At 43.4% G+C, this 27,731-nt stretch overlaps 1 protein-coding gene across 4 annotated transcripts in view; it reads right to left on the reverse strand.

Moving 5' to 3' along the window:
• BICD1 (BICD cargo adaptor 1) overlaps positions 1–27,731 on the reverse strand; it is an 808,512-nt gene that overhangs the window by 200,182 nt on the left and 580,599 nt on the right. For all 4 annotated transcript variants that reach the window (XM_086952776.1, XM_086952778.1, XM_086952777.1 and 1 more), the window contains exon 6: positions 26,998–27,149. In XM_086952776.1, coding sequence (XP_086808902.1) covers positions 26,998–27,149 — 152 coding nt within the window. The remainder of the gene's footprint in view (positions 1–26,997; positions 27,150–27,731) is intronic.

The following is a 27,731-nucleotide window of genomic DNA, read 5'->3' on the forward strand; positions in this document are numbered from 1 at the left end:
CTAGTGCATCTATTGATGACAACAATTATGCTCCCCCTGATTTGTTTTGATTTTTATTTACCTGAGAGCTTATTTCCCACAAACACAATTTGTTCTGGGAGCATCTTTCAGAGGTGTAAAGGGTCCAGCATAGCACATAACCCTTGCTCCCTGGTGAAGCCAAAACTAAATTTATCTCACCTACTGGACTCAACTAAACCAGACATTCTTTTATGAACCAACACCTGGCTCTCACAGGAGTCCGCCCCTGATATTCTGGCCGCCCACCCTAGCAACTACTACATCCTTCAGCCTAACCGGCCAGCTGGGAGAATTGGTGGAGGTGTAGCCGCCATAATTCCACAGGAACAGAAATTCACCACACTCACTATGCTAGAGATTACCTCAGTAGACAATCTAGTTATTAAACTGGAATCGTCTCTGGTTCCCCCAAACATTAGGTGAGCAGATGGCCCATCTAATAATCAACCATGCTAAAACTTTACTGATCAGCTACTTTAATTATTGGGTCAATGATGCGACAGGTGGACCACACTTTGCAGAATTGACCTTTCTACTTAGTGGGTTGAACTGTACTCAACACGTGACATCCCCCACACGGGAAACATCACTTACAACTCATTTATTACAACGCACTACCATTACAACGCAACCATTACAACGCAAACCATTACAACGCATTGCGCTTGGGGGCGCTCTAGGATAGGGAATATATTTAATTTACTATCCAACACCTTCCCTACTATCCACGGGGACTGGAGTTGGAATAGTAAATTAAATAAATCACTATCCAGCGCTTAAAAGCACTATGCGTTGTAGTGGTATGCGATGTAAAAACCGCGTTGTAACAGCAGGCGTTGTAATAGCCTGCGTTGTAACGACACCAATCCCCCCCACACACATCAAAGAACACACACTAGATCAAATTTGGACATCTAACCTTAGAGTGTCCGCACGGACAGTGTCCCCCTGCACTTGGTCTGATCACTCTCTAATAAAGTTTGTAACAATATAACTACAGGCAAACCCCCAGTTAAAGGAGGGCTCATGGCAAGGAAATGGAACAGCATTAACATTAATGCCTTCTGTAGTTCACTGGCGAACACTGTTCCCACTAATCAGCCTTTCGTTAACCTAAGCGAGGAAAACATCACTGCCTCGTTAACAGCAGCTAGTAACGAACATGCCCCCATCAGGATAATAAAAACAGCCAGGCATCATGAGGCCCAGAGATGGTTCTCAGAAGATTTAAAGACTCAAAAACTAGCCCTACGCCAAACTGAAAGGATGTGGAAACGGAACTACTCCCCTGATCAAAACGACATTTACTTAGCTCAACTTAAAGAATATACAAAATCCAAACAATCTTCTAAGGCCACTTATTTCTCTTCAAAGAACCTGAACTCCACCAATAAATCAAAGGAAATATTTGCAATTGTCAATGAGCTGTCCAATCCTGATAGTCACAATAAAATCTATCCCTTCCCAGTCGCTCTGCAACTCCTTGAATACTTTTTTCATTGATAAAATCACTACGATTAAAGCTAGCATTCCTGCCCGCCGGGCTTAAGAGGTATTACCAACGGTGCAGTAGAGAAGCCTTTTGGAACTACTGATCAAAGTCAAATCTGGATCCCCTTCTGATAGCTGTCCAACTCACATGGCTTTTAAGTGGACCGTGTTTGGGCCACAGGACTTCAGGGCTAGGCTCTCAGCAGGATTACATCCTTCTTGGAGCACCTCTACCAGTCTGTTTGCCTCTCCCACTTTACTGCGCCTAAAATTAAGTCAACTTACGGAGTGCCACAGGGATCTTCATTATCCCCGCACCTGTTCAATCTGTATCTACTCCTTCTGATGCTGTCCCTGAGAGAAAGAAATGTGAGCACATTCAATTATGCAGATGACATCCAACTAATATTCACCATCGACAACACACCTGATTCCACGTCTGAATTCCAAGCCACCATGCTGCACATCCGCAACTGGATGAACAGCAACCATCCAAAGTTAAACCTTGATAAAACAGTAGGTGTTGCTCGAAACCCTTCAAGCTCAAATTTCTGGCCAGCTGAGCTGGGTTCTCCGACAACCCCATCCACCTCAGCTAAGAGCTTTGGGATTACAACTAACTGCAACCTGTCCATGAAGTCCCCGATTGACACTGTAGTTTCTACCTGTTGCTGCAGATAAGCAAAATCAACAGACTCCTCACTAGGAAAGCACTGGTGCAGGCTGTTCTAGCCTTGGTCATTTCCCACATAGACTTGGCTAACTCACTTGACTTTAGTCTGCCACTTAATCTAGTCAAAAGACTGCAACTTGTGCAGAATCGGGCCACAAGAATGATTTCCCATCAGTTCCTTCAGCCCAGATGGCAACATGCTTCCCTTCTTATGAGAAAGCTACATTGGCTCCCCATATCATAATGCTGTGCCTTCAAAATTGGGTGCCTCATTTTAAAATCTTTACATGGTGCCTGCCTGTCTCCAATCTTATTCAGAGACACAAACCCACCCGTAATTTGCGCCCAGCCCAACATAAACCTCCTGGTCACACAGTCTATAAATCAAAGTGACTAGGCGGCAGCAGATTTGCAGTGCTGGCCCCCCGCTTCTGGAATGCCTTACCCCTTGACATCAGATCCTGAACAGACCTTCTGAGATTCAGGAGACTCCTTAAGACATAGCTGTTCATTCAGGAATATGAATAACTCACCAGGACTCAGACAACTCCTATAAATAGCACCAACCAAGAAATCGACCAGTGTACGCGCGCTCTACAATTTTTTTTAATATAACATAACAACATTGCAGCTCTTGGTTCATAATGCCAAATTCCAGCCATACTTGAGCTTGAGAGGTCGACCTAGGCAAATGGATTATGGATTTAAGAACAATTGCTTGTAACAAGTTTAGCAGGGCCACCTCTTTTCAATGGATACTTATAAGCCATATGCTACCTTCATTAGGAGCTGTGCCGCCATACCTGAAAGCAGGTGCTGATATGATGGGCAGCTGAGCTTCTTTTGAATCTGATTACATGCGCAAGTATCATATCATGCCAAAGTATTGATTGAGAGTCAGCTGGCGTTCGATTAGAATTCAAAGATACTTATAAGAAGTGACAACTTGTACATGATTATCCGTAACAAACCAGTTGAGAGAATTTTTCTTTGACAACCAGGCGGATCACCTGTTTTTTACTTAAGTTGAGCTCAAGACTTTGCTGCTCAATGTATACAACCAGCGCATTTATTGGCCTCTGTAGCTCAACAGGTGTCTGGCTTAAGATGTATATGTTGTCAGCATATTTCAGGTGACCAATTTTATCAGTTGCCGATATTGGAGGAAGATCCTCAATTTGTGACATATATTGATTGTGAGTGAATGAATGAATGAATAATTGGGACATTTATGCAGTGCACCGCTACCTCCAATGGAGGTGTCCCGGCACTAGTGATGGAGCAAGGATTCGCACGTAACGTGACTTGCTCTCTTCATGAACCTCGCCTTAAATCATAACGGTACTAACTCCGATTGTTTGTCATTTATTTGTATTTCCCCAACACACGGGTGTCCCTAGGAGGCTTGCTTATGTGTTTTTCATCGTAATCAAGCTTGCACATTAATAAAATGGCCGCTTTGCAGAAATCCAGTCTGCGCATGCGTCGGTCATACCCATGTGATGTGACGCACTCGCAATCTGGAGGGAAAAGTTCGCTCATGCGCAGTGGTGTTAAAATGGCCGCTTGTCACTAATCATGCTTCATGCTATCTTAAGCCGCTTTTGTCTATGCATCTTTTCTGCACTAACTCTTAATGCTATAAGTATTATAAAATAAGGGATTAAGAGTAGTTGGTCATGGTGTACAGTGTATTCATTTTATTCTGTGTTATTAATTTGTTTTCGCTTACTTTTCATGTACCGCGTAAATGAGGGCCTTGAAATGGGGATGGAATCCATTTTGCAGCTGACGTATCCCTCATCACGTGATCAAAGATCTGGGACGTGCAGCAATGGAACCTGGCCAGTTGGCCATTGAAAAGGGGACTGTCCTTTCCAGGCGCACCTTTGCCCTTGAAGATGTGCTATTTTTATTCTGAAATGCGCAACAATGTTGCAAACCTTTTCTTCACTATTGTACTTTCCCACACGTATGCCTGGGAACCCAGATGTTAGGGGGAGGGTAATGTCACGTGAACTTACGTAATAGAAATATAGGTGGTAACAAATGTCTTAAACCACCTCCCTTGACCAATCAGAAGATGGGACTTTGTCATTTTGCAACATTTATGGGTGGTCTTGGGGACTTAAACCTGTATAAATAGCCTAGCTTAGCTTAGAGAAATTGTCCGACTTGTCCGACTAGCAGACCTGTCACTGACCCTACGAACTCTATAGGTGCCTGATACAGAGTGCTGCGGAGCATTCTGCCTGAAACTTTCCACAAACTCCAAGGGGTGGAAATTAGTCCTAAGTGCTAAGCGAAGCACTTTGCTGGGAGATTCGAAAACCCAATCGGGGTTATTGGCGGATTCCGTGCAGAAGAGGGGGTAACGCTGGCGTTGCATCCGATGCTGTGAGGGGTTGGTCGTGCCTTGGTGAACCCAGTCCTGACCCAGACCTGAGGGGTATCCTGTCCTGACTGTCCATGAGCTGTACCTGCTCACCTTCTGGTATTCCCTGAATCCTTGAGGGTCCTTGTCCCGTTCTTTCCCAACTGACCCGTGGCCAGGGTTAGTCCTCCTTCTCACCTAGGTAAATATTGACATAGGTGTCTGTCTATACTATACCCTCAACTTTTCCTCCTCTTATTAAAGCAATCTTGCCTGTGATATTCTCCATATCTCCTTTGAATGTAATTCTATGCAATTGATTATTAGTAAATGTTCCACTTTTACCCTTCCTATAGGACATTGTTAAACCCGACTGTTTATCTAGCTTGTTCCACTTATTCCCTTTCCCTTAGTATGGTTGCCGTAAAGTTAGAAAGATAGCATAAGGTTTAGGAAATAGTATAAAATTATTAGGTCGAACATTAGGTCTTCCTCACGTCCTTGCCCTAGATTAAACTGTATTAAATAAGTGTTCCTTATGATCCATGCCCTATAGTGTTCCCTTTTAATCTATGATACTCACTCTCCTCCATAGTTACATCCTGGTTCTGATTTTAATTATTGATGTATTGCTTTGCATTTGCCTCCTTGTAATGGCATTTTCGTCCTAAACTTATACTATATAAAACCCTTAAAACCATCAAGGTGTCTGTGGTCATTATACATTAAAGTAATATTAAAGGTATTAAATGTGTAAATCAGAATTTTCTCCCTTTTAGGAAAACCCTTATCACCTGTCCACTGCTAGCTCCTGATCTGTCAGGAGTAATGTGCCTGTGGTAAGTCAGGTACATGAATAGTGAGTGGTGTAAGAGTCACCCACCCGATTACTGATAGTAGCGTGATAGAGGTTTTCACCCGGTTCATTTGCAAAACACTGTCATCATATGCACGCCAGGGCCCAGTGCGTGGGAAATTTGGTAATCTCAGTGACCCGGGTGACCCGCGCGCTCTATCAGTAATTTCTGGTAAGCAGAGGAATGGTTAGGACTAGTAAGATAGGTAGATAAGATAGTTAGAAAATAAACCGTGAAAAATAAATGTGCTGCTAAAATTGTTTTTTAATATTGATTGTGTTACTTAATATTTTATTGCAAAAGAAATCGATTTCAAAATTATTTTAAATGATTTTATATATGTATTGCTGCTAAATATTATATGTTTTATTAACCAATTGTGTGTGCTTGTTGAGTGTTGTCTGAAATCCCCGGGGAATTGTATAACGGATGGTGAGTAGAATCCATCGCGTTCTGAGGTCATTTGTATGGAGGAAAGGTTAGTGCATGGTTCAAGTGGAACTGGAAGCGCTAATTAGGTCTTTTCAGAAAAACTGAGTGAATGACAGTAACGGGACTGCTGATAGAAACCTTGGTCTGATATCACCTAGTAAGGGTCACACTAAGGGAGTAATAGAGTCATCGGAGCTTGTATGATAGCAAAGGGAAACGCTGACGAACCCCAGGCTTAGTATATATCCCGGAAAGAAGTGGATGAGACTGGGTAATAGCAGGTTTTCTAATGCTTGCGTGAGGGTAGGCAAGAGAAGTCTATCCGAAGTGTATGAAAAGTAGACAGAAGTGGTTTACTTGCAGTAAAAGAAGAACTTTCTATCTCTTTAGAACACTCCTACACAATGGCGAATGTTATACGTTGTTGACTAAAATTAACAATAGCACCTTAGAGAAAATACAAAGTTTCCGTTACCTTGTGAAGGAGGGAGACAGTCGAAGGGCTGCTCTGACGTCACTCCGTGCCGCGCTGGTATTGGTTAAACCAGCGGGTGTGTAGTGAAGCTGAAATTGTAAGGGAGGGGTGAGTGCCTGAGCGTGAGAACGCGTCTCGCGAAAAGGCCGCACACCCATTGGTCAAGAACCTTTGCAACCTCTGCACTGATTGGTTGTTGAGAAATTGGAGTCGCGCTAGCATTGGAAGCACAAACGAAGTAAACATTTTCCGCACCGAGCTTATAGATTGTTACGAGCGGTGTATGTGGTACCCTGATTTTCTGCCTGATCCACGAAATCTAGGGTGTCATAAAGAGTTGATGAGCAAAGGCAGACCTCACAACATGTACGGAGGAAAGAGAAAAATGTCATTTGTCAGCAAAATAAAGAATTTCTTCAAAACTGACAAACCCGTACGAACTAGGGAGGGCGTGATCATTCCTCCGCCAAATACTCCAGCCTCTTTCATGATGTTAGAAAAAGGGTATCATACCTGTGTATGGTTAGAGAACTGGGTAAAGTACAATGCGGAGGATGGAGTTTTAGCCTTTCCCATTGATGGTACTTTTAACGGGAGAGTCCTATTTAACCTAAGGACCCGAATGAATGAATTACATCCCAGACCTAGATTAACCCAGTATGAAGCTTTAGAGGAATGGGAAATTGAGGCTCTAGAGCGAGACAGACCCTGGATGGACAAAGGAGTGACCCGATGGTATCCAAAAATGGTAAAAGAAACCAAAGAGCAGAAATTGAAACAGTGGAGACAAAATATGATGGTAGAAGGGTTATTCCCCATGTTCGGAGCTAATGAAATGGCGGGAGGGAAGAAATGTACTGAGAAAACCAGACACATGATGCCCCTGGGTGAATCGGAAGATGAGTTCTTAGAGGACTTATTTATGAAAGGTCCCCCGCCTTATAATGAAGACACCAGATCTCAAAGCTTAACTACTCCATTGAGACCTTCAGGAAGAAGAAGTACTAGTGAAGCCGATTCCACAGGGATAGAACAGAAAAGAGCGGGAGGAGAGGGATTTGGTAGACCCGACCCCGTGGTCCCGAATTACAACCCCTTTGGTGAGGAAAGATCAGTTTTATCCACTCCATCTGCTCCGAATATATATCCTTCTCTAGTACCCCAAATGATACAGGATCCCCCCATGAATCGAGTATTACACGAGCAGGAAAGGGATGCCCTGAGAGGACAGCGGAATGATCTCATACATGCCATAGCTCAGATAAATCCAAATCCTGAAGCCCTGACGATTCCAGTAACCATTGGTCCAGTTTTTCCTCTATATGGGGACAGAATGAATACTCCTAAAACTCCAGTCATAACCCCGATGATGCCCCCGCCCAGAAGGGAACCACTCATTATTGATGACCAAGCAAGTGAATGTGAGTCCATGGCTTCCTTGATGGATCTGCCTAACAGGGAGCAGGGACCTAGTATGTCTCGAATGAGAACTCAGATTGGGAACAAAGATGTACTAATAGAGTCTTCATCAGGAACTCAAAGTGCGACAGTGGTAACTCCCGAGGAAATAGAAAGATGGACCCGAGAATTAGAAAAGGGAACCCCTCATCCAAAACCACTAGATATTTATAAGCTAAGAATAGAGCTAGAAGAACTAAGCGCAGGAAATGTGGGTTTAGAACGATTGAATGTCCGGGAGGAAGATGAGTTGTTGTTCATGTTCAAACACCTTACTCGGAACGCAAAAATATACTATGACAAATTAATGGACACGGCAGTATGTATGGGAATAGATATCAGCAGATCCAAAGTACTACAGAAATCCTACAGAGTAGAATTTTCAGACAAAGATCTAGAAAACCTGAATACCGCAGGGAAGAAGACGCAGATTAAAGAACTGATAAACTTAGCACAGAAATGGGGAGATCTAGACAAGTGGAAAGCCAGATGGGCAAAGAAAAAGGAGGATAGCAAGGAGAGACCACGGACTGCTGAGTACGTCTTACAAGAAGCTGACAAACCAGAAAAATTATGTCCCATGAGAGAAGTCCCAGGGGGAAAATATGTCCATGTCCCTTGGTCCAGACAAGATATAGTATCATTTACCAATGACTTCCCTAAATTACGGGAGAAACCAGTCGATTGGTACCGACAGGTCGAACGCTTCATAAAAGTTCAGAAATGTCTTCTGAAAGACCTGGATGGGTTTTTCGACATTGTGGTCCCCGTAGACTTGTGGACCGACTGCAAAATTGAAATTGATTGGCCTAGCGAAGAATATGCGAGAGACGAGATAACAGGAGCTCCCGCACCTGAAGTAATGAGGAAGTATGAGCAAGTCATACAGTACCTCAAGAAGAAGGTGCCCGCAAAAGAAACTGATTGGACCCGCATAGATAGAACTACCCAAGAGCGTGATGAATCAGTCCACTCCTATTATGAAAGGTTACTGCAGGTCTTCAAAACTTATAGTGGAATCGATAATGTGGACCTGAAGGATATGACACATTTCTGTTATCGATTTGTGTTAGGATTGAGACCTGAGATATCCCAGTGGATTAGGGATAACAAAATCAGTTGGCAAGGGAAACCCATTGATGATGTTCTCAAATACGCCAAATACTGCGAAGATGAGATCGAGAACAAAAAGAAAGCCCTAAAGGAAAAGGTTATGTGGGCTCAGGTGAAATTAGCTGAACAACAAGAAAAACAGTTAAGTAAAATGACTAACAGTAATAATGCTCCAAATCCGAATGCTGGGGGTGGAGGCAGGCCCCGGGTAAAAATGAGTAGGGAAGAGGCTATGGAAAAATTCCCCTGTCACGGATGTGGTCACATGGGACATTGGAGAGATAAATGTCCGCACTTGCAGGCTGGTAATGCCCCCGTAAATGGTTTAAATCCACAGGTGCAGAAAGAGGGGATCCGAAAGACCCAACAGCAGGTAAATCAACCCCCGGTGCCACGCGCACCTAGACAGAATTATAGGAATCAGGGTCAACAGAATGAAAGGGTCGAAGTGTGGGAAGGAGAGAATGAAAGAAATGCACCCATTCCACAGTACCTGTTAAATGATACTTTTCTCTGCGATGATCAATACTGACGGGGCCTGAGAGGGGAGGACAAGGAGTGCGTGCTTGGTGCCTCCTTACCGGTAGACCAGACTGGACCATACATTGAAGGAAAGGTTGAAGGGACAGATGTCACCTTTCTGTTGGACACTGGTGCTACCCGTTCCACTGTGAGAACAGCGGACGTTCCTAACCTACCCCTCTCGGGAGAAGCTATCCAAGTAGTGGGAGTTTCTAATCAAATAATCAGTACTCCGGTAACAGAACCTATGGAAATTTCCATAGGAAATTTCAAGGAAATGCACAGATTTGTGGTCTGTGATTCCAGTCCCGTAAACCTATTAGGACGAGATTTGTTGTGCAAAATGCGTTGCACCATCTTTTGCTCACCAAATGGTGTTGAAATTCAGACCCCAGATGAAGATGGCCTATATAAATTGATGTTACTAAGGCCCGACACCGACATTAAGCCCATGTCCATTGAAAGTCTACCTGAAGAACTGCAATCAAGCGTAATACCTGAAGTTTGGGATTTTACTGGAAAAGATGTAGGCTTAATGGCAAATGTAGACCCAGTTAAAATAACTATAAAAGCAAATGCCGTATACCCTAATACCAAACAGTATAAAATGAGTGCAGAAGTGAAAGAAGGAGTCGCAAAGGAATTAAACAGATTGCTCAAAGCAAACATCATTCAGGAAGTGATGAGTAGTCCCTGTAATTCACCCATACTTGGAATTAAGAAGCCTAGCGGAAAGTATAGGGTAGTGCAGGACCTGCGCAAGGTAAACCAAATTGTAGTACCTTGCTGTCCCATAGTGCCAAACCCCGCAGTAATACTGTATCAAATTCCTTGGGAGGCGGAATGGTTCACTGTCATAGACTTGTGCCATGCGTTCTTTTCCATCCCATTGCATCCAGAAAGCAAATTCCTTTTCAGTTTTGAATTCAACAGCCAGGTCTATGTCTGGAATCGTGTCCCCCAGGGGTACACCGAAAGTCCATCGATTTTCAACCAGATTCTAAAGAAATGTCTTGAATCCTTAGTACTGCCTAAAGAGTCTGTCCTGGTACAGTACATAGATGACCTGCTGGTAGCATCTAGAAGTCAAGACGACTGTGTCACTGATACCATTGCCTTGCTGAATCACCTAGGAAAAGGAGGACATAAGGTCTCACCAGACAAATTACAGTTCTGCAAGAACTCAGTAAAATATCTGGGGCACCAGATAGAGAAAGGGATCAGGAAAGTCACTACAGAAAGAATTAAAATAATTCGAGAAATGTCACTACCAGTAACCCAGAAAGAAGTAAGAATGTTCCTGGGAGTTGTTGGGTACTGCAGACAGTGGATCGTGGGTTTCGCGGCTATAGCTAAACCCTTGATTAACATGACAAAGAAAGGAGCGGAAGACCCAGTTTGCTGGAATGATGAATGCATGACTGCTTGGGTAACATTGCGGAACTGTCTGTGCACAGCTCCAGCCTTAGGGATGCCTGACTATTCCAAGAACTTTGAATTGTTCTGTGACACGAGAGACAATTGTGCGCTCTCGGTCCTAACCCAGGAACATGGTCTGATTAGACGTCCCGTGGCCTACTTTTCAGCCGCCCTAGATCCAGTGGCTGCTGGATTACCTGGGTGCCTGAAAGCAGTAGCTGCTACCTGTACAAGCCTAGAGCAGAGTGAGAACATTGTGATGGGACATCCTGTCACTGTATTTGTTCCACATTCAGTTGTGATCTTGCTCACCCGAACCAAGACACAATATCTCACCCCTAGTCGGCTGACTAAGTATGAGAGGATTCTCATTGGTGCAGAAAATGTAATAATCACCCGATGTAATACTCTAAACCCCGCCACTCTATTGCCCCTTCCCATTGATGTAGAGGCAGGAGATGAAATTGACCATAGCTGCATAGACTTGACTGAATTTAGCACAAAACCCCGTCCTGATATCAGAGAAGTGGCCTTGGTTGATGAAGACCTCAAAATGTTTGTGGATGGTTCATGCTTGAGACATGAGAATGGAGGTTTGAGTGCTGCCTATGCTGTAGTCACTTTGGAAAAGACCCTGGAAGCTTCCTATCTTTGCGAAGTTAAATCTGCTCAAGTAGCGGAGCTTATTGCTCTAACAAGAGCTTGTAAAATTGGGAAAAACAAAAGAGTAACTGTTTATACTGACAGTCAGTACTGTTACGGGGTTGTTCATGACTTCGGCCAGCTTTGGTTGCAAAGAGAATTCATGACTTCCTCAGGTTCTCCTATCCGAAATGGAAAACCAGTACAAAACTTACTAGAAGCCATCCAATTGCCCAAAGAATTGGCTGTGGTCAAGTGTGCGGCTCACCGATCTGGAAATGACAAGGTGACAGCCGGAAACAGATATGCTGACCAAATTGCCCAGTACTGCGCCCGACACAAAATGTCCCTCCTAATTAAATTATGGGGAGGTGAAAGCAGCTGCCAACTGATGTTGTTTGAAAGATTGGGAACATGGGATGAATTGAGAGAATTACAACAGGCAACAGACAAGAAAGAAAGGGACATGTGGAGGCAGGATGAATGTCAACCCAGGAAAGGAGATGGTGTTGTGGTCCACGTGACTGGTATGCCTGTACTACCTGAACGACTGGTTACCGCAATGGCACGGATAATACATGAACCAACACATATTGGGAGGGATGCCATGTGCCGTATGTTTGAAAAGGTGTTCTACAGTCCAAAATTCAGGAGCACAGCAGACAAACTTTGTCAGAGGTGTTTAGTGTGTCAACAGTTCAATGCAGGAAAGAAGACAGTAGTGGAACAAAGTACCATTGGGAGAGCAGAAGGTCCCTTCATAAGGATGCAGGCAGACTTCATAAAACTGCCCCTGTGCAAAGGATATCAATATGTCCTGGTCATAGTTTGCTTGTTTTCCCGATGGGTGGAGGCTTATCCTACAAAGAAGAATGATGCCCTGACGGTAGCTAAATTGTTACTTAGGGAACTGATCCCCCGCTTTGGAATTCCTGAGACAATTGAAACAGACCAAGGTGGACATTTTTCAAACGAAGTCCTAAAAGAACTCTGCAAAGCATTCAAAATGGAGCAAAGGCTGCACTGTGCCTATCATCCAGAGGCTTCTGGAATAGTCGAGCAGATAAACGGCACTCTCAAGTCCAGGTTGGCAAAACTGTGTGACTCCACAAAAATGAACTGGATAGAAGCTTTGCCCATGGTGCTGATGAGCTTGAGAAGTATTCCGAACAGAAAGACAGGCCTGAGCCCCCATGCAGTGCTGATGGGAAGAATGATGCGACAGGCATGGGTACCTGGACACAAACTGCTAAGTATTTCTGATGATATGGTGCTAGAGTACTGCAGGCAGTTGGGTGACCAAGTGCGTTCTATCTCTCACCAGATTGGAGAGACTGCTGTCGAATGGCCTACAACCCCAGCACACAAGCTGAAACCAGGTGATTGGGTGGTGTTGAAGAAACATACCCGGAAGAGTTGCCTTAAACCGAAGTGGGGCAAGCCTCGACAAGTGATCCTTGTCACCACAACTGCTGTGAAGTGTGCTGGTGTACCAAAGTGGATCCATGCAAGTCACACGAAGAAGGTGACTGGAGAAAACGCGACTGAAGCCGAAGGTAGTCCAGCTGAGGAGACTCCAGAAGAGGGTCCGGATACCGCTGACATCGAACTACCAGGCACAAGTCAAGAAATTGAATGGTTTCCTGCTGATGACCAGGTTCTTGATCCAATAAGAACCAGAAAATACTCTTACCTAGGTAGTGAGTGGGACAGTGCAGGTGAGTCAGAACAAGAAGAAGAAGGTCAGATCATCAAAGACATCATAAAATCTGATCAGGGAATAGGCCAAGTAGGGACAGATCAAGTCATCGACACTCCTTCTCAGACAGAGGAGGCTGGAAAGGGACAGATAGTAGTCAAAGCGGAAGTTCATGCGGAAGAAAATCAAGAGATCGAAGAGCATGAACCAGGCCAGTTAGTAATAGATGAACGTGTTCAGGAAGAGTCCAGTGAATCACTCACAAACGAAGATCAAATACAGTCTAAACCTGAACTAGGTCAGCTTAAGGACCAGGCAGAAGAAATAGATGAAAGACCTGGAACTAGTCAGACAGGAAGGGAAAAAGACACTGCTGAAGCAATAGTGCGACAAAGAAGAAAAAGCAAAAGAGGTCACGAGGAAGAGCAAGTTTCCTCGACTACAAATAGGATCGACAAGAAGGATGAACCCCGATATGTAAAAAGACTAAGAATAAGAATAAAAACAGTCGAAGAAAAACTAAAGGACCAACAACGGGCTGAAAGTGAAAGGAAAGAAGCCCGAGGAAAGTCCATCCGAAAGGGCGGCAGAGTAAAGAAACAGAACAGACTGTATCGAAGCCCTGAGTGGACCTATCTGGTGTTGGAAGAAATTGATGAGCCCGAAGCTTGTGGCAAAAGCGACGAAGGGTCCATTGCTGGTCGGAGTTCTGACGAAGACCCTCCTTGAGGTGAAGCGAAGTAAAACCTCAGCTGAGAAGAAACGAAGAGGGGTTGAGAAAGCCACCTGTAAGATAAAATGTCTGATTCAAATGTCACTGGAAGGTCCAGATTTAGCTGTTGCAGAACCTGCTGTAAAATATGCATCTGTAGTGTAGTGGTGCTAGTAATGATATGGATAGGATTAACATGTTTATACCTTTTATGATAAGCAAAGACCCTAACATGTATCCTACAGACTTGACGACACAAGACGCAGAAGTTGTACATACTGAAGAAACACCACGAAGTATAGAAAGACGTGACAATGCAATGAGTCTGAGACATACACGACCCGACTTAGAAGCATCAGATGAGGGAGAAATACATTATCCCCGAATGAAGAACAGGACACACTTAAATGTTTTCGCAAACCTTTTAGTGCACTATGTAGAAGCTATGGAAATAGAAGATTGCTATGTCTGCATGATGCTACCTACTTCAGTAGCTGAAGGCGTGACATACCACCATTTACCCCTGACCTATGGAATCTCCTGTAGTATTTTAGCTAGTTTATTTTATAGAAGCACTTTACAGTATTATTACTCAAACACTGACGTTATCTTTTCAGAGCTTCCTATTAGAGGGAATCTGAACCTTGTACATACCCTTGGTGGAGTGACTCGCTACATGGGGGAATATTTCCTGACTATAGGTGACATAGATCTGAATGAAGCTCGTAGAGACAACTTGACGTGTGCCTTACATGCACAAGAGAAAATGTTCTTGAAAATGGCAGAGAAGAGAAGGGAAAAGTTTCAGAAAAAGGCAAATGACGAACAGAACAGAACCCCTAGATGGGCAGAAAACATGGATAACACCTCACAAAGCGAAGTTACTCCTGCTCTGTTGCTGGATTTTGAACGGAAAGGGAAACTCTGTCTTCATAGAGAAAAGACTAGTTATTATAACAATGTATTCATTGGTTCCAGCGAGTGTGAACATAATTACAAGGTAATTGGAGGTTGGGGTTTCAAAAATGGGTCAGAACCTGTGTTTCCAGGAATTTATTATATATGTGGAAACAAGGCTTATTTCAAATTGCCGGATCACTGGTATGGAAGCTGCTACTTTGGCATTGTCTTTCCGAAAATATACCATGTGAACAATGCAGCTGGAAGCAATGAGATTACTAATGGCTTAGTGCGTAGAAAACGTGAAAGTGTAGGAGAAATTATAGGTGATATTTTTAGTGCACTGATACCTGGAATGGGGGTAGCTCTGAATACTCATAGAATCTGCAAATTATCTACAGTAGTGGATCGGTTATCAACTGACACTGCTGCTGGATTTCTAATGATCAATACCGAAATGGTTGCGATCAGATCAATGGTTTTACAGAATCGCCTTGCTCTTGATACCTTATTGGCAAAAGAGGGCGGGGTCTGCAGGATGCTGAGGGCACAACATTGTTGCACTTACATTCCTGATAAAAGTGTCGAAATTAAGAAGTTTATAAGAAACATTACTAATTTGGAAAAAGAACTCAAACCATTAGAGGTTGACAGTGCCTGGAAAAGACTGACTGATGGTCTCTCCTCTGTAGGTAGTTGGTTCTCTAACTTAGGTAAAAGTCTTCTATGGAAAATACTGATGCCAATAGCTGGAATAGGTTTGATTGTTCTGATCATATTCATCTGTTGCAAATGCCAGAAATGCAGAAAATATGTAGTGAATAAGAGAGGAAAGCGAAAGGCTGAAGACTTAGAATTAGAAGAATTAAGAAACCAGATATATAAGAAAATAAAGAACAATCATACACACAGAGAGGCGGAGAGAAAGCTCAACAATAAGTTCATTGAGGTTGAGATGGACGAATTGGATGAATGAAGTTGGCATCTGTTTTCATGTGTAGTGATGATAGTAAATATCATCAAAGAGGGGATTGATGGAGCAAGGATTCGCACGTAACGCGACTTGCTCTCTTCATGAACCTCGCCTTAAATCATAACGGTACTAACTCCGATTGTTTGTCATTTATTTGTATTTCCCCAACACACGGGTGTCCCTAGGAGGCTTGCTTATGTGTTTTTCATCGTAATCAAGCTTGCACATTAATAAAATGGCCGCTTTGCAGAAATCCAGTCTGCGCATGCGTCGGTCATACCCATGTGATGTGACGCACTCGCAATCTGGAGGGAAAAGTTCGCTCATGCGCAGTGGTGTTAAAATGGCCGCTTGTCACTAATCATGCTTCATGCTATCTTAAGCCGCTTTTGTCTATGCATCTTTTCTGCACTAACTCTTAATGCTATAAGTATTATAAAATAAGGGATTAAAAGTAGTTGGTCATGGTGTACAGTGTATTCATTTTATTCTGTGTTATTAATTTGTTTTCGCTTACTTTTCATGTACCGCGTAAATGAGGGCCTTGAAATGGGGATGGAATCCATTTTGCAGCTGACGTATCCCTCATCACGTGATCAAAGATCTGGGACGTGCAGCAATGGAACCTGGCCAGTTGGCCATTGAAAAGGGGACTGTCCTTTCCAGGCGCACCTTTGCCCTTGAAGATGTGCTATTTTTATTCTGAAATGCGCAACAATGTTGCAAACCTTTTCTTCACTATTGTACTTTCCCACACGTATGCCTGGGAACCCAGATGTTAGGGGGAGGGTAATGTCACGTGAACTTACGTAATAGAAATATAGGTGGTGACAAATGTCTTAAACCACCTCCCTTGACCAATCAGAAGATGGGACTTTGTCATTTTGCAACATTTATGGGTGGTCTTGGGGACTTAAACCTGTATAAATAGCCTAGCTTAGCTTAGAGAAATTGTCCGACTTGTCCGACTAGCAGACCTGTCACTGACCCTACGAACTCTATAGGTGCCTGATACAGAGTGCTGCGGAGCATTCTGCCTGAAACTTTCCACAAACTCCAAGGGGTGGAAATTAGTCCTAAGTGCTAAGCGAAGCACTTTGCTGGGAGATTCGAATACCCAATCGGGGTTATTGGCGGATTCCGTGCAGAAGAGGGGGTAACGCTGGCGTTGCATCCGATGCTGTGAGGGGTTGGTCGTGCCTTGGTGAACCCAGTCCTGACCCAGACCTGAGGGGTATCCTGTCCTGACTGTCCATGAGCTGTACCTGCTCACCTTCTGGTATTCCCTGAATCCTTGAGGGTCCTTGTCCCGTTCTTTCCCAACTGACCCGTGGCCAGGGTTAGTCCTCCTTCTCACCTAGGTAAATATTGACATAGGTGTCTGTCTATACTATACCCTCAACTTTTCCTCCTCTTATTAAAGCAATCTTGCCTGTGATATTCTCCATATCTCCTTTGAATGTAATTCTATGCAATTGATTATTAGTAAATGTTCCACTTTTACCCTTCCTATAGGACATTGTTAAACCCGACTGTTTATCTAGCTTGTTCCACTTATTCCCTTTCCCTTAGTATGGTTGCCGTAAAGTTAGAAAGATAGCATAAGGTTTAGGAAATAGTATAAAATTATTAGGTCGAACATTAGGTCTTCCTCACGTCCTTGCCCTAGATTAAACTGTATTAAATAAGTGTTCCTTATGATCCATGCCCTATAGTGTTCCCTTTTAATCTATGATACTCACTCTCCTCCATAGTTACATCCTGGTTCTGATTTTAATTATTGATGTATTGCTTTGCATTTGCCTCCTTGTAATGGCATTTTCGTCCTAAACTTATACTATATAAAACCCTTAAAACCATCAAGGTGTCTGTGGTCATTATACATTAAAGTAATATTACAGGTATTAAATGTGTAAATCAGAATTTTCTCCCTTTTAGGAAAACCCTTATCACCTGTCCACTGCTAGCTCCTGATCTGTCAGGAGTAATGTGCCTGTGGTAAGTCAGGTACATGAATAGTGAGTGGTGTAAGAGTCACCCACCCGATTACTGATAGTAGCGTGATAGAGGTTTTCACCCGGTTCATTTGCAAAACACTGTCATCATATGCACGCCAGGGCCCAGTGCGTGGGAAATTTGGTAATCTCAGTGACCCGGGTGACCCGCGCGCTCTATCACTAGGAGCGGACACAGCAGTGAGAGAGGGGGTCTTTAAGGGTGGCTTCAGGACCTTCCTGAATGCTGGTTCTTTTTTCAGGACCTTCCTGAATGCTGGTTCTTTTTTCAGGACCTTCCTGAATGCTGGTTCTTTCTCTGCCTTAGGAAGGTTCTCACTGAGAAAGCACAGCCACCCAGCCTGGCTTTAGAAAAGCGGGGAGTCCTAAGTAGTTCTTGACGGTTCAATCTCAAGTCCCTGGTTTGGCGATATTTCTGGAGTCTTTTTCTAAGGTATAACGGGCCTCTGTCCCTGGTGGCTCTAAAAGCCAAGGACAGTGCTCCGCAAGTGGGGAGAGATGTGGTAGCAAAGTGGCACATTCCTAATAAGTCTAGCAGCAGCGTTTTGGATGATTTGTATTCTACAAATCAAATAAGCTGGAAGACCTGTTAGCATATTCTAACTGTGATGTGACCTGTGCATGAACTACAGTCTTTCTGCAGTTTATGGGCGTGAGATGCAGAAATCTCCATAATGTTTTTCGTTTCCAGAAGCAAGATGATGAGACTTGGCAAATCTGGGCCTTGCAAGAGAGGTGTGTGTCGAACTTAAACCCAAGGTTCCTAGCTATGTCAGCTGGGAACGGAGAAGGTTTTAGCTCCGCAAGCCACCAGAGACTGGGATGCAGAGGAGAGGCTTGATTGAAAAATATTACCTCTGTTTTATCGGCATGCATCTCAGGCAGCTATCTGTCATCCAAGTTGACATATTAATCAAGCATTGCAAGCTGCCTTACTATGTTCTCTAAAAGAGAACGCCAGCTGAGTATTGTCAGCATAGGAAACTACTTTCACTACCTTTTGTTCGAGTAGTGATGCAAGGGGGGTCAGAAATATGTTAAAAAGAGTCGGGCTCGGCTGAACCATGGGGGACTCAACACGGAAGGGGCTTAGGTGTGGAGACATATGGGCGGATAAATATTGGCTGAGATTGGCCCTCTAAAAAACAAGCGGAACCAGGCCAGCATATTTCCTGTTACTCTGAGATGTTCAAGTCTTTCCAGCAGAATCCGATGCGACACCGTGTCGAATGCTTCGGATAATTCTAGCAGCAGAAGCATAGCGGAGTGGCCTAGGTCTAGAGTTTCACGCACCATTTCTGCTACTTCCAACAGGGCTCTGTCTGTACTATAGCCAGATCAAAAGCCAGATTGAGAGTCGTGAAGACAGCTGTTTATCTCCAGAAAGTTGGATAGTTGCTTCTGGACCTCCTCAAGAATTTCAGCAGGAGCAGGCAGAAGTTCTTGAGCTCTGCTGGGTCGGCGTCTGCTTTCTTTAGGATGAGCAAGACATAAGATCTTTTACAGGAGGCAGGGTAGGTGCCCGTTGTCAGTGAGGAGTTCCAGATAGTGTTCAGCGGCCTATTGAGCAGAGGGGCTAGTAATTTAAAAAACTTAGCTGGGCATGGATCACCGGGCGAGCCCGATTTACATTTAAACAATTCTAGGACCGACGCATCTGGGCCAAACAGACATAACTCTGACCAAACACCTGGAAGGCGTAGTGAAGAGTTTGGTAACTTTGACAGTGCTTTTGAGGAGAAAGAAGAATAGATGGATTGCATTTTTTCTTGAAAGAAGACAGATAGGTCCTCACAGAGCACACCTGAGGGAGCAATCATGCTCTCCAAAGCTTTCGGCTTGATGAAGCCTTGGACAATCTTACAGACTTCTTTTACTGAATTGTCTGAGGACTGAATTTGTTTAGCAAAATGGTCCCACATGGCGTTTTAGCACATGATTTCTTTTTTTTTTTAGAGCAGCTCTGTACGTTAGTTTGGCCTCAGGATTGTAGGTCTTATGCCAGACAAGTTCTAGCTTTTTACATTTACTTATCTCCAGGCGCAGTTCTTCCGAGAACCAAGGGGCCGAGGGTTTTAATCTGGCTCATTCCACAGGTTTGAGAGGAGCAACTCTATCCAGGGCTGAGAAGACCCAGTTATTGAAGGTAATAACATCCCTATTAGGGTCCCCACTTGACTACCAGGGGGCAACTAGTAGTACGGGGCTCAGAGACTCCCAGGGGAGACCTTTCGCCAATTTCTCCTTTCCTCATAGATTGGTTTCACTGAGTTATTTAAGAGAGTGCCATTGAGGCTAAAATGAATTAGCCAGTGGTCTGACCAGGTAAGAGGTATAGGAGTCTCAACTTTCACGGTGGAATCATTCGAGAAAATGAGATCCTGCTTATGGCCAGCAATATGGGTAGGTGTGCACACCTTTTAAATACAGATTTAGGCCCTTGAGTTTGCCAGCCATCTGAGTAGCCAAGGTACAATTATCATTGTCCATGTGAACATTAAAGTCTCCAAAGATTATGATATTGGCGTGCCTCAGAGATAGCTCAGGGATACTATTGCATAGCTCCAGCAGCTGGCTAGGCGAAGTATCCGGCGGTCGATAGGCTAACACACCTGCAATAGATGATGTAGGGGAGATGGTAAGACAGAAAAACATCGTCTCAATCATCCCCGTACTCTCCAATCTCCAGTATGAAATGTCCCAATCATCATGTAGGATAACTGCAAGCCCGTAACAATGTGAATTGCCGACATTATGTCTGGATTGATGCTTGCTTTTAACCAAGTTTCGGTTAAGAACATAAGGTCATATTTATGAGACAGTAGTGTGAGCCATACATCATCCGCGGGTTTAAGAAGAGATCAACAGTTTAGCAAACTGGCCCTAATGTTGTAGCTATTGGCGTTGTGGTGTGAAGGATCTGGTTGACTAGCTATAGTGTTGGAGCAAACCCTTGCATCTTCCTTCCCTAAGGAGAAGGCACAAGAGTTGCAGTGCAATTGATGTTTTACCATGGTGGGATCCACACTAGATAATCCTGACCCAGCTGCATTGTTCTTACCTAGGAGCTGCTCCCTGTACCATACAATTCTGGCTGTGGGGGCAAAAGGTGCAGCTTGGCTGGTGCTGGTCGCGGTCCAGACATGGATGGGCGCAGACGAGCTTCCATTTGGCATGCCTTGTGGTCAGACAAATAAAGATTGGATAGTGAATTGGATAGTCAAGGAGCTAGGACACACCCGTGCTTCAAGCCGTTTTTTGTTTGGATCTTAGATGTGACTCTACTGCTATTGCCGATTCTGACCTGGACCCAAGTGTCACTGTGCAAGGTGATGATTGAATTTAACAATTTTTTAGGGAGGCCCCCATCTGCCTGTTTTTCCCAGAGTTGTGCGCAAGGAACTTTGTCAAAAGTAGATTTGAGGTTGACAAAGCATACAAATAGATGGCTACTTTGTTGTATTGCCTTTTCTGCCAGGATAGTAAGTACTGAAGGGTTTGTTATTGTTCCCATGCCCGACCTGAATCCTGTTTGCATTTTTGGGATTAAGTGCTTCTTATTTGCCCAGTGTTGGAGTTCTTGAAGTATGCATGAGGCTACAACATCTATTAAGGCTATTGGTCTATAATTCAGCGTATATGTTTGACTGCCACCCTTACATATTGGGTTAAGCATGCTGTCTCTCCATGAGTGTGAAATGGGGTTAGATCTGTAATATCTATTGAAAAAGGATGTTAGATAACTTGTCAAGAAAATGACATATTTCTTAAAGAGTGCGTTTAGAAGGCTATTGGGATACAGACCACCCTGAGAATTCAGTTTATTTAATATTCTCTCCAGGCGCTCCACATCTGGGTCAGTATGAGTGCAAAGACTTTGTAGAGTTGATAGAATTTGGCGGGAGGCATCAATATTTGAGTCTTGTATGTGTTAAGAGTGATTGTTGGAGTCTGCTGGGCTCTGTCTGTAGTCCTGCTGTACCCCTGCAAAGTTGGGCTCTAATATTCCTGTTTTTATTTTATTTGAGCTATTCCTGCTAGTAATCACGCTAGCTGGGGATGATTACATGGCACAAATGTGAAACACCCAGGTATCCTTGGGGATTCCTACGTTTGGTGACAATCTTAACCCAAGACTAACCCCGGGCGGGTAACTCCGCTCCACCAGCGGAGTTTGCAGATTTTTGCCTACTACGCTCTCCATTGTGAATACGGAGTTTAGGCAACACTCCCATCCGTAGTGGAGCGGAGCCAGCCCCTCCACCCTCCCAAATTAATTAAAAATTCAAAAAGAGGGGACTGCAGACATGGGCAAAATTGGGCCTAGCCCTTGCTAAACGGAACATTGCCAGGAACTGGGGCTCAGGTGTGATACCCACATGCACAAAATGGGGAAGAGATATGGACACAGCTATGCTGGCAGAAAAGGCTGTGTACGTTCATTGGGGATGCCCCAAAAAATGGACTAGGATATGGGGGAAATGGAACGAATACAGAGGGCAGCTGTGTGACCCACCGCAAGAACTATCCGATCCAGAAAGTAGCCCATGAAAAAGATAACCCCGCAATGATACGGTGACCTGGAGGTATGATTCCCAAAGGGAGGAATAGAAAGCCTATATAGCTCTCGCCCGGTGTGATGGGGGGTGAACGAATGTCAATAATGCACAGATATCACTCTTCTCAGAACATCTACCCGTGGTCAGAGGGGTTGGAAAACTTCTAGCCTTGAATAAAAAAGTGATGAAGTCTGTCTGATGTATAAAGCAGAAGCGTACATTGCGAAGAATATATGCATATATCCAATAATAGACTCGGAATGCCAGGTGTTGTGTGTAATATGTAAAAGCCAGTAAAATATGTTAATTTTTTCAAAGTTATAAAATATAAAATCAGACCTACATTAATCCGCTCTCTGAACGCAAACCACATATACACAACTGTCTTATAACGCCGCCGTACCCCCGGGTTGAGGGCACTGGGGCTGTGTATTCTAGACACTACTGCATACATGAAGAAATGCTGCGGCCGGCCCGAGGGGTTGTAGGCTAAATGCTGTGTGATGGTTAATGGTAAAATAAAGGTCTTAATAAAAAATAAAAAAAAATTCAAAAAGATGGCAAATACCTGCGTGCCTGCCTCCGCCTCCTCTGCTTGACCCCTCTTCTTCCTGCTCCTTGCTGTCCTTCTTTTATGAAAAAACTCCTACGTTGTACCTCTTGCGTGCGAGAGCAGCCAGGCAGAGGAGGAGTCAGACACGCAGGTAAGGGCCTTCTTTTTTAATTTTTTATTAATTTGGAGATGGGGAGGGAGCGGAGCAGAGTTACACTGCGTTTTTTGCAAACTACGTGGAACTACGCGTAGAGGCACTGCGCCAGCTCCGCCCAGCCTTAACCAAGACCTGCGTGTTTATCTCGCCCCAAAAAGAATTACTGTTGAATTGCTTACTAGATTGTAGGAGATTGTTCTATATACCTTCCTGGTGATTTTTTTCTGCTTGCCATCATTCCTTGTTATAGGTTTTCCCAGCTGCTAAGGTCGTGCTCTATTGGACACCTTGCCTAATTTTGTAGTCTGAAAGAGCCTTCTTACCTCTGTTTATTGGGCTTTTGTTTTTTGCAGCTCTTTCGTATAGCAATACTGTGTTTGGGGATTAGGGAGGCCGATTTTTCTTGCTGGTTGTAATCCACAGTTGTGCAGGTTGGAAAGGCAATGAGTAGGTGCCTTACTACTTCCTTCCATGTATGGTATCCTGCATTTTTGTATTGCCAGACCCATAATTGCTTTGTATTCGAGCCATGCCGTTTAAGTCTCTTAAAGTTATAATAATTAGGAAGTGAGCATAAACATGTTGTTACCATCAGGGGAAAGGATGCAAATTCTATTTTGAATTCCTGGGAAAAATGATCTCTTTCAAGACATCGGTCGATTTGGAAAGATTTAACACAGAAAAGTATAATTGATGACTGAGTGGGTGCGACCATTCAAAAAGGTCATTGCTGCTGGCTTATTGCAATATAATGAAGGTAGTCGAAATCCAAGAAGTTTTCATGTAGATTTATTGATTAGCAGGTTACATGGAAAAGAGGCCCACCAGGAGCAGCCTCCCTGCTGCTCAGCCCATCACCAATTGACACAGGCCAACATTCTCTCAAGCATTAATTCTGGCTGAGCAGCAGGATACCACACTTATCCTCTTTAAAGTTACTGTTCTAATTCTTTATACCTTAGCTTTCTAGTTTTTGACGTACATTGATTAATAAGTCATTGCAGCTTGGTAGCTTACTTTGCAGTGAGGGAAATTAATTAAAATGGATGGCTTTTGAAGAAGTTTGATGTTACAGTCCTTATTAGTGCTACCAAAGTGGAGCTCCTCTCAGCCTTCTTTGCATGGATGGTCCTATACATTTAAAAGAAAAAGGACTTTCCGATCTTCGTGATGACCTTTTATTTCTACTTTGGTACCCTGTTGTTACTCGGCCCCCAGGTCTATGTCTTCCTGAGATCATTTCTATTTCATTTAAAGGAAGGTAGGGAGCTCTCTTTCCCCGTAACATGAGCCCCTTAACTTGAGTTCTTCACTGCGGGGATGTCATGTTCCATGGACCCCAGTTACAGGGGTTGGTTTTAGGTACCATCTGCTAGATGCATCAACGTTCGATTTTGCGAGTCCTTAATTGCGAAGTTTAAGGATTCGCATTTAGGGACTCGCAAAATCAGATGCATGTAGGATTTGCTAAAATATTAGCAATTCCTAAATATTACTTATCTGCGACTCGCAGGGTGAGATTCGCAAATAAGGAATGACATCTCATTGATTCCTATGGGCTAAGAGGCCCATAGGAATGAATGGGGACGAATTCTCAATTTGCGATTAGAAATTAGCTAATCGCAATTTGAGAATGCAATCTCAAGGGTGATGGGTGTCCAAAGGACACCCTGTTGCCCCCCTTAAATTGACCTGGACACTGGTATTGAGCACACACATGTCCCAAGGACACATTGTGTGTGTAACATACAACTTTGAAAGATGCACTTTAGGGCATTTTTCACAGTTTTCGCTATTTACCATGAAGCTTGATTTCATGGTAAATAGCGACCCCTATCAGCAAAATTGCTAGCTATTTTACATTCATGCATTGCATTTAAGGAATCTCAATTTGAGATTCCTTAAATGCAATTGCAAATAGCGATTTATGCCTTTGGGATGATGCATCCCAAATGCATAAATACCCGTCGCAGAGGGGCAGATTCTGAGAATCTGCCCCTTTGCGAACGGTATTTCGCTTGATGCATCTAGCTGCATGTTTCCAGAAGTAATATGATATCAACATTTTAAAGGCAATCCATTGTATCTCACTCCAGAGAGATTTTACCAAATCCATGTACATTCCAAAAACAGATTTTAATGAGGCCTGGTTGGGCTGAGATTTGGTGTTCATCAGGACCCACAAGGGTCTAAGACTTGTGGGAACCAGGACCATTCTTGAGTTTTCTCAATTGTGCGGTGCTTTGAGGGACCTTTCTCTCCCTATTTCACTATTGTTAGTTTTGGCAGGCCAGTAGGTGAAAACTCTGCCCCCAAAGCTCCCCTAACTCTGCCCCCAAAGCTCCCCTAAGTACATCATATCTTTTTAATTGACTTGTCCATCTAAGCAATCTTTAACTTGAGTTGGTGGGAGGCGGATTTGAAGGCAGCAATGGGCTTGGGTATCTTGGTGGCTCTACCCTCCTCAACTCAATCCCCCATTTATGGAAGACTTTCTTGTGATGAAACACTTCATTTGTGATGTCACTTGTAGCCCATCATCTTGCACCTACTTGACCCCCCTGATACATGATACGGTTCTTTGTAACAGCAACCTAATATTTCACCTGTTCCTGCTCCATTACTGTTCCTTTAATAAAAAATAAAAATAAAAAACTCCAAGATACATTGAAAAACACAGTTAAATACAGTTATGATTCTGGTAGTGCATACACTGTAAGCCATAAAATGTGCCAGTTAGCGTCTGCTACACAAACCATGACTCATGCCACTGCCATGATAACAAAACTCGCACCCAAATGGGCTGTTCCCCAACTCATAATGTTTTATCTAATAATTAACTTGACTTAGCAGCACACCATTTACAATAATAATACAAACTGTATAAAAAAATATACTGTACCCACAAGTTTTGGTATGTGTAGCAGGGTCGGTGGGTGTTTAGGCTTACCTTTGGAACCATAGCATCAATCTAACTGTGGTTTTTCAGTGAATGTTACAGGGTTACACTACATTAAGTGTAACTTTATTTCTTTCATTGAATACAGATAGTCTCCACACTTCATGCCAGTGAAAATAAATGTGACCTAATGATGCATTATTTGGAGCAAGTGTACTAAACAATACACATCAACAGATTTATTTTTAGAGCCAAAGGCCTCAATTCATTTTATAATAATAGAACAGTATAGTAGACAAGACAAAACACTGCATATTGTCTCATAGATTTCATGGTTACTTAAATGCTAAAAATCACGGCGTAATCAGTGTTATTTCATGTCAATGCGTGGGTTTAGCCCCTTCTAGCCTGTTTCGGTTTAGCACCTGCCGTGACCGGTGCAGGTAAGCGCACGAAATAGGGAAAATTAAATAAATAAATGAATCCTATTCAGCCGTCAGTCGACTTTCCCCTTGCCCCACAGAGCTTACCTGCACCGGACGCGACTGTTAGGCACCTGTGTTTATAATTTTGGAGCAAGGCATAATTGATACATGCAGATGTACAGAGATTAAAAATCTATTTAATTCCATTAATGAGGGAGAGCTGGGGCATTATGGCTGACTTGAGGCCTTGTCTCTTACTCATCATGACCCCTCCCCTCTCTCTATAATGGTAATAAATACAATTTTACACTCTCTGCTATTTTATGCTTTCAGTCTGAAGAGTGGGAAGCTTCTCCAAGCAGGAAGACAATTTAGAGTGGGGCATCTAACCTGATGTCCTTCAAGTGCATGCTCATGACGTATTTGCAGCAGCCTTAGCTCTTAGCAGCAGGTGTTTTTAGTGCCCACAAACTACCCGTGACAGCAACGTGAGCTGTATAAGTGCAGCTGGTCAATTGATGAATAAGAGAATATCTTGCCTTGGTTAAGGTGACATCAGAAAGCAAACTGAAGCACAGCCCTACTTACAATGCACATATTATCGGTAATGTCAATGTTCTTTCGTTACCTGGTCGCAAACATTGCTCTCAGGGATGAGAATGTGGCCGCATCTTCTTTCAAAGCCTTCAGCTCATTCCTCAGTTTCGTCATCGTCTCCGTCACCATGGTCTTCTCATTCTCATACTTATTCTTCAAGTTCGCCAGAGCCACTTCCGCTGTCTATGAAACAGTGACAGTTGGAGAGCAGGTCAAATATTGAGGGCAGGTAGGTGCTAACATTTCAGGTAAAATATACTTTGGTACTGATGGGCTAACATGTGACATTGAAGTGCTAAACATGATCCACTTATGCAGAGCATGTGAAAGCTTCTAAGAAGTGGTTCTAAGCAACTTCTACAATTTGATCCTCAAATAAAAACACAAAATACAGAAAGAACCGTACAAACAAATACAAATTTTGAAATATTTTATTTAATTCAGAAACAAAAAATAGCCAAAAATCAAACTTTCAATTTTAATAGGAAGGTTAGGGCTTCTCAAAATGTTTTTTTTTTATAACCAATTTTATTGAGTTTTAAGAACAGGAAAAACAAAAACAGCACTGATAATTCATTACAAGCTTGGCACATTGAATGATTATTGTCATCATTTATGCGCTAGCACATCCAGCGACCCTCTCCAGTCCCCAACTGCACACACAAATTCATTCTATGGGGGCAAAAGGGAACCCCGCTACTCCACCTGGCCCAACCACTTACCCCAGACCCTCCCGTGTTTAGTTGGGCATCCTCTGGCCTCATA

This window comes from Lissotriton vulgaris, chromosome 1_2, assembly GCF_964263255.1.
Source record: "Lissotriton vulgaris chromosome 1_2, aLisVul1.2, whole genome shotgun sequence".
NCBI classification, from domain to species: Eukaryota; Metazoa; Chordata; class Amphibia; order Caudata; family Salamandridae; genus Lissotriton; species Lissotriton vulgaris.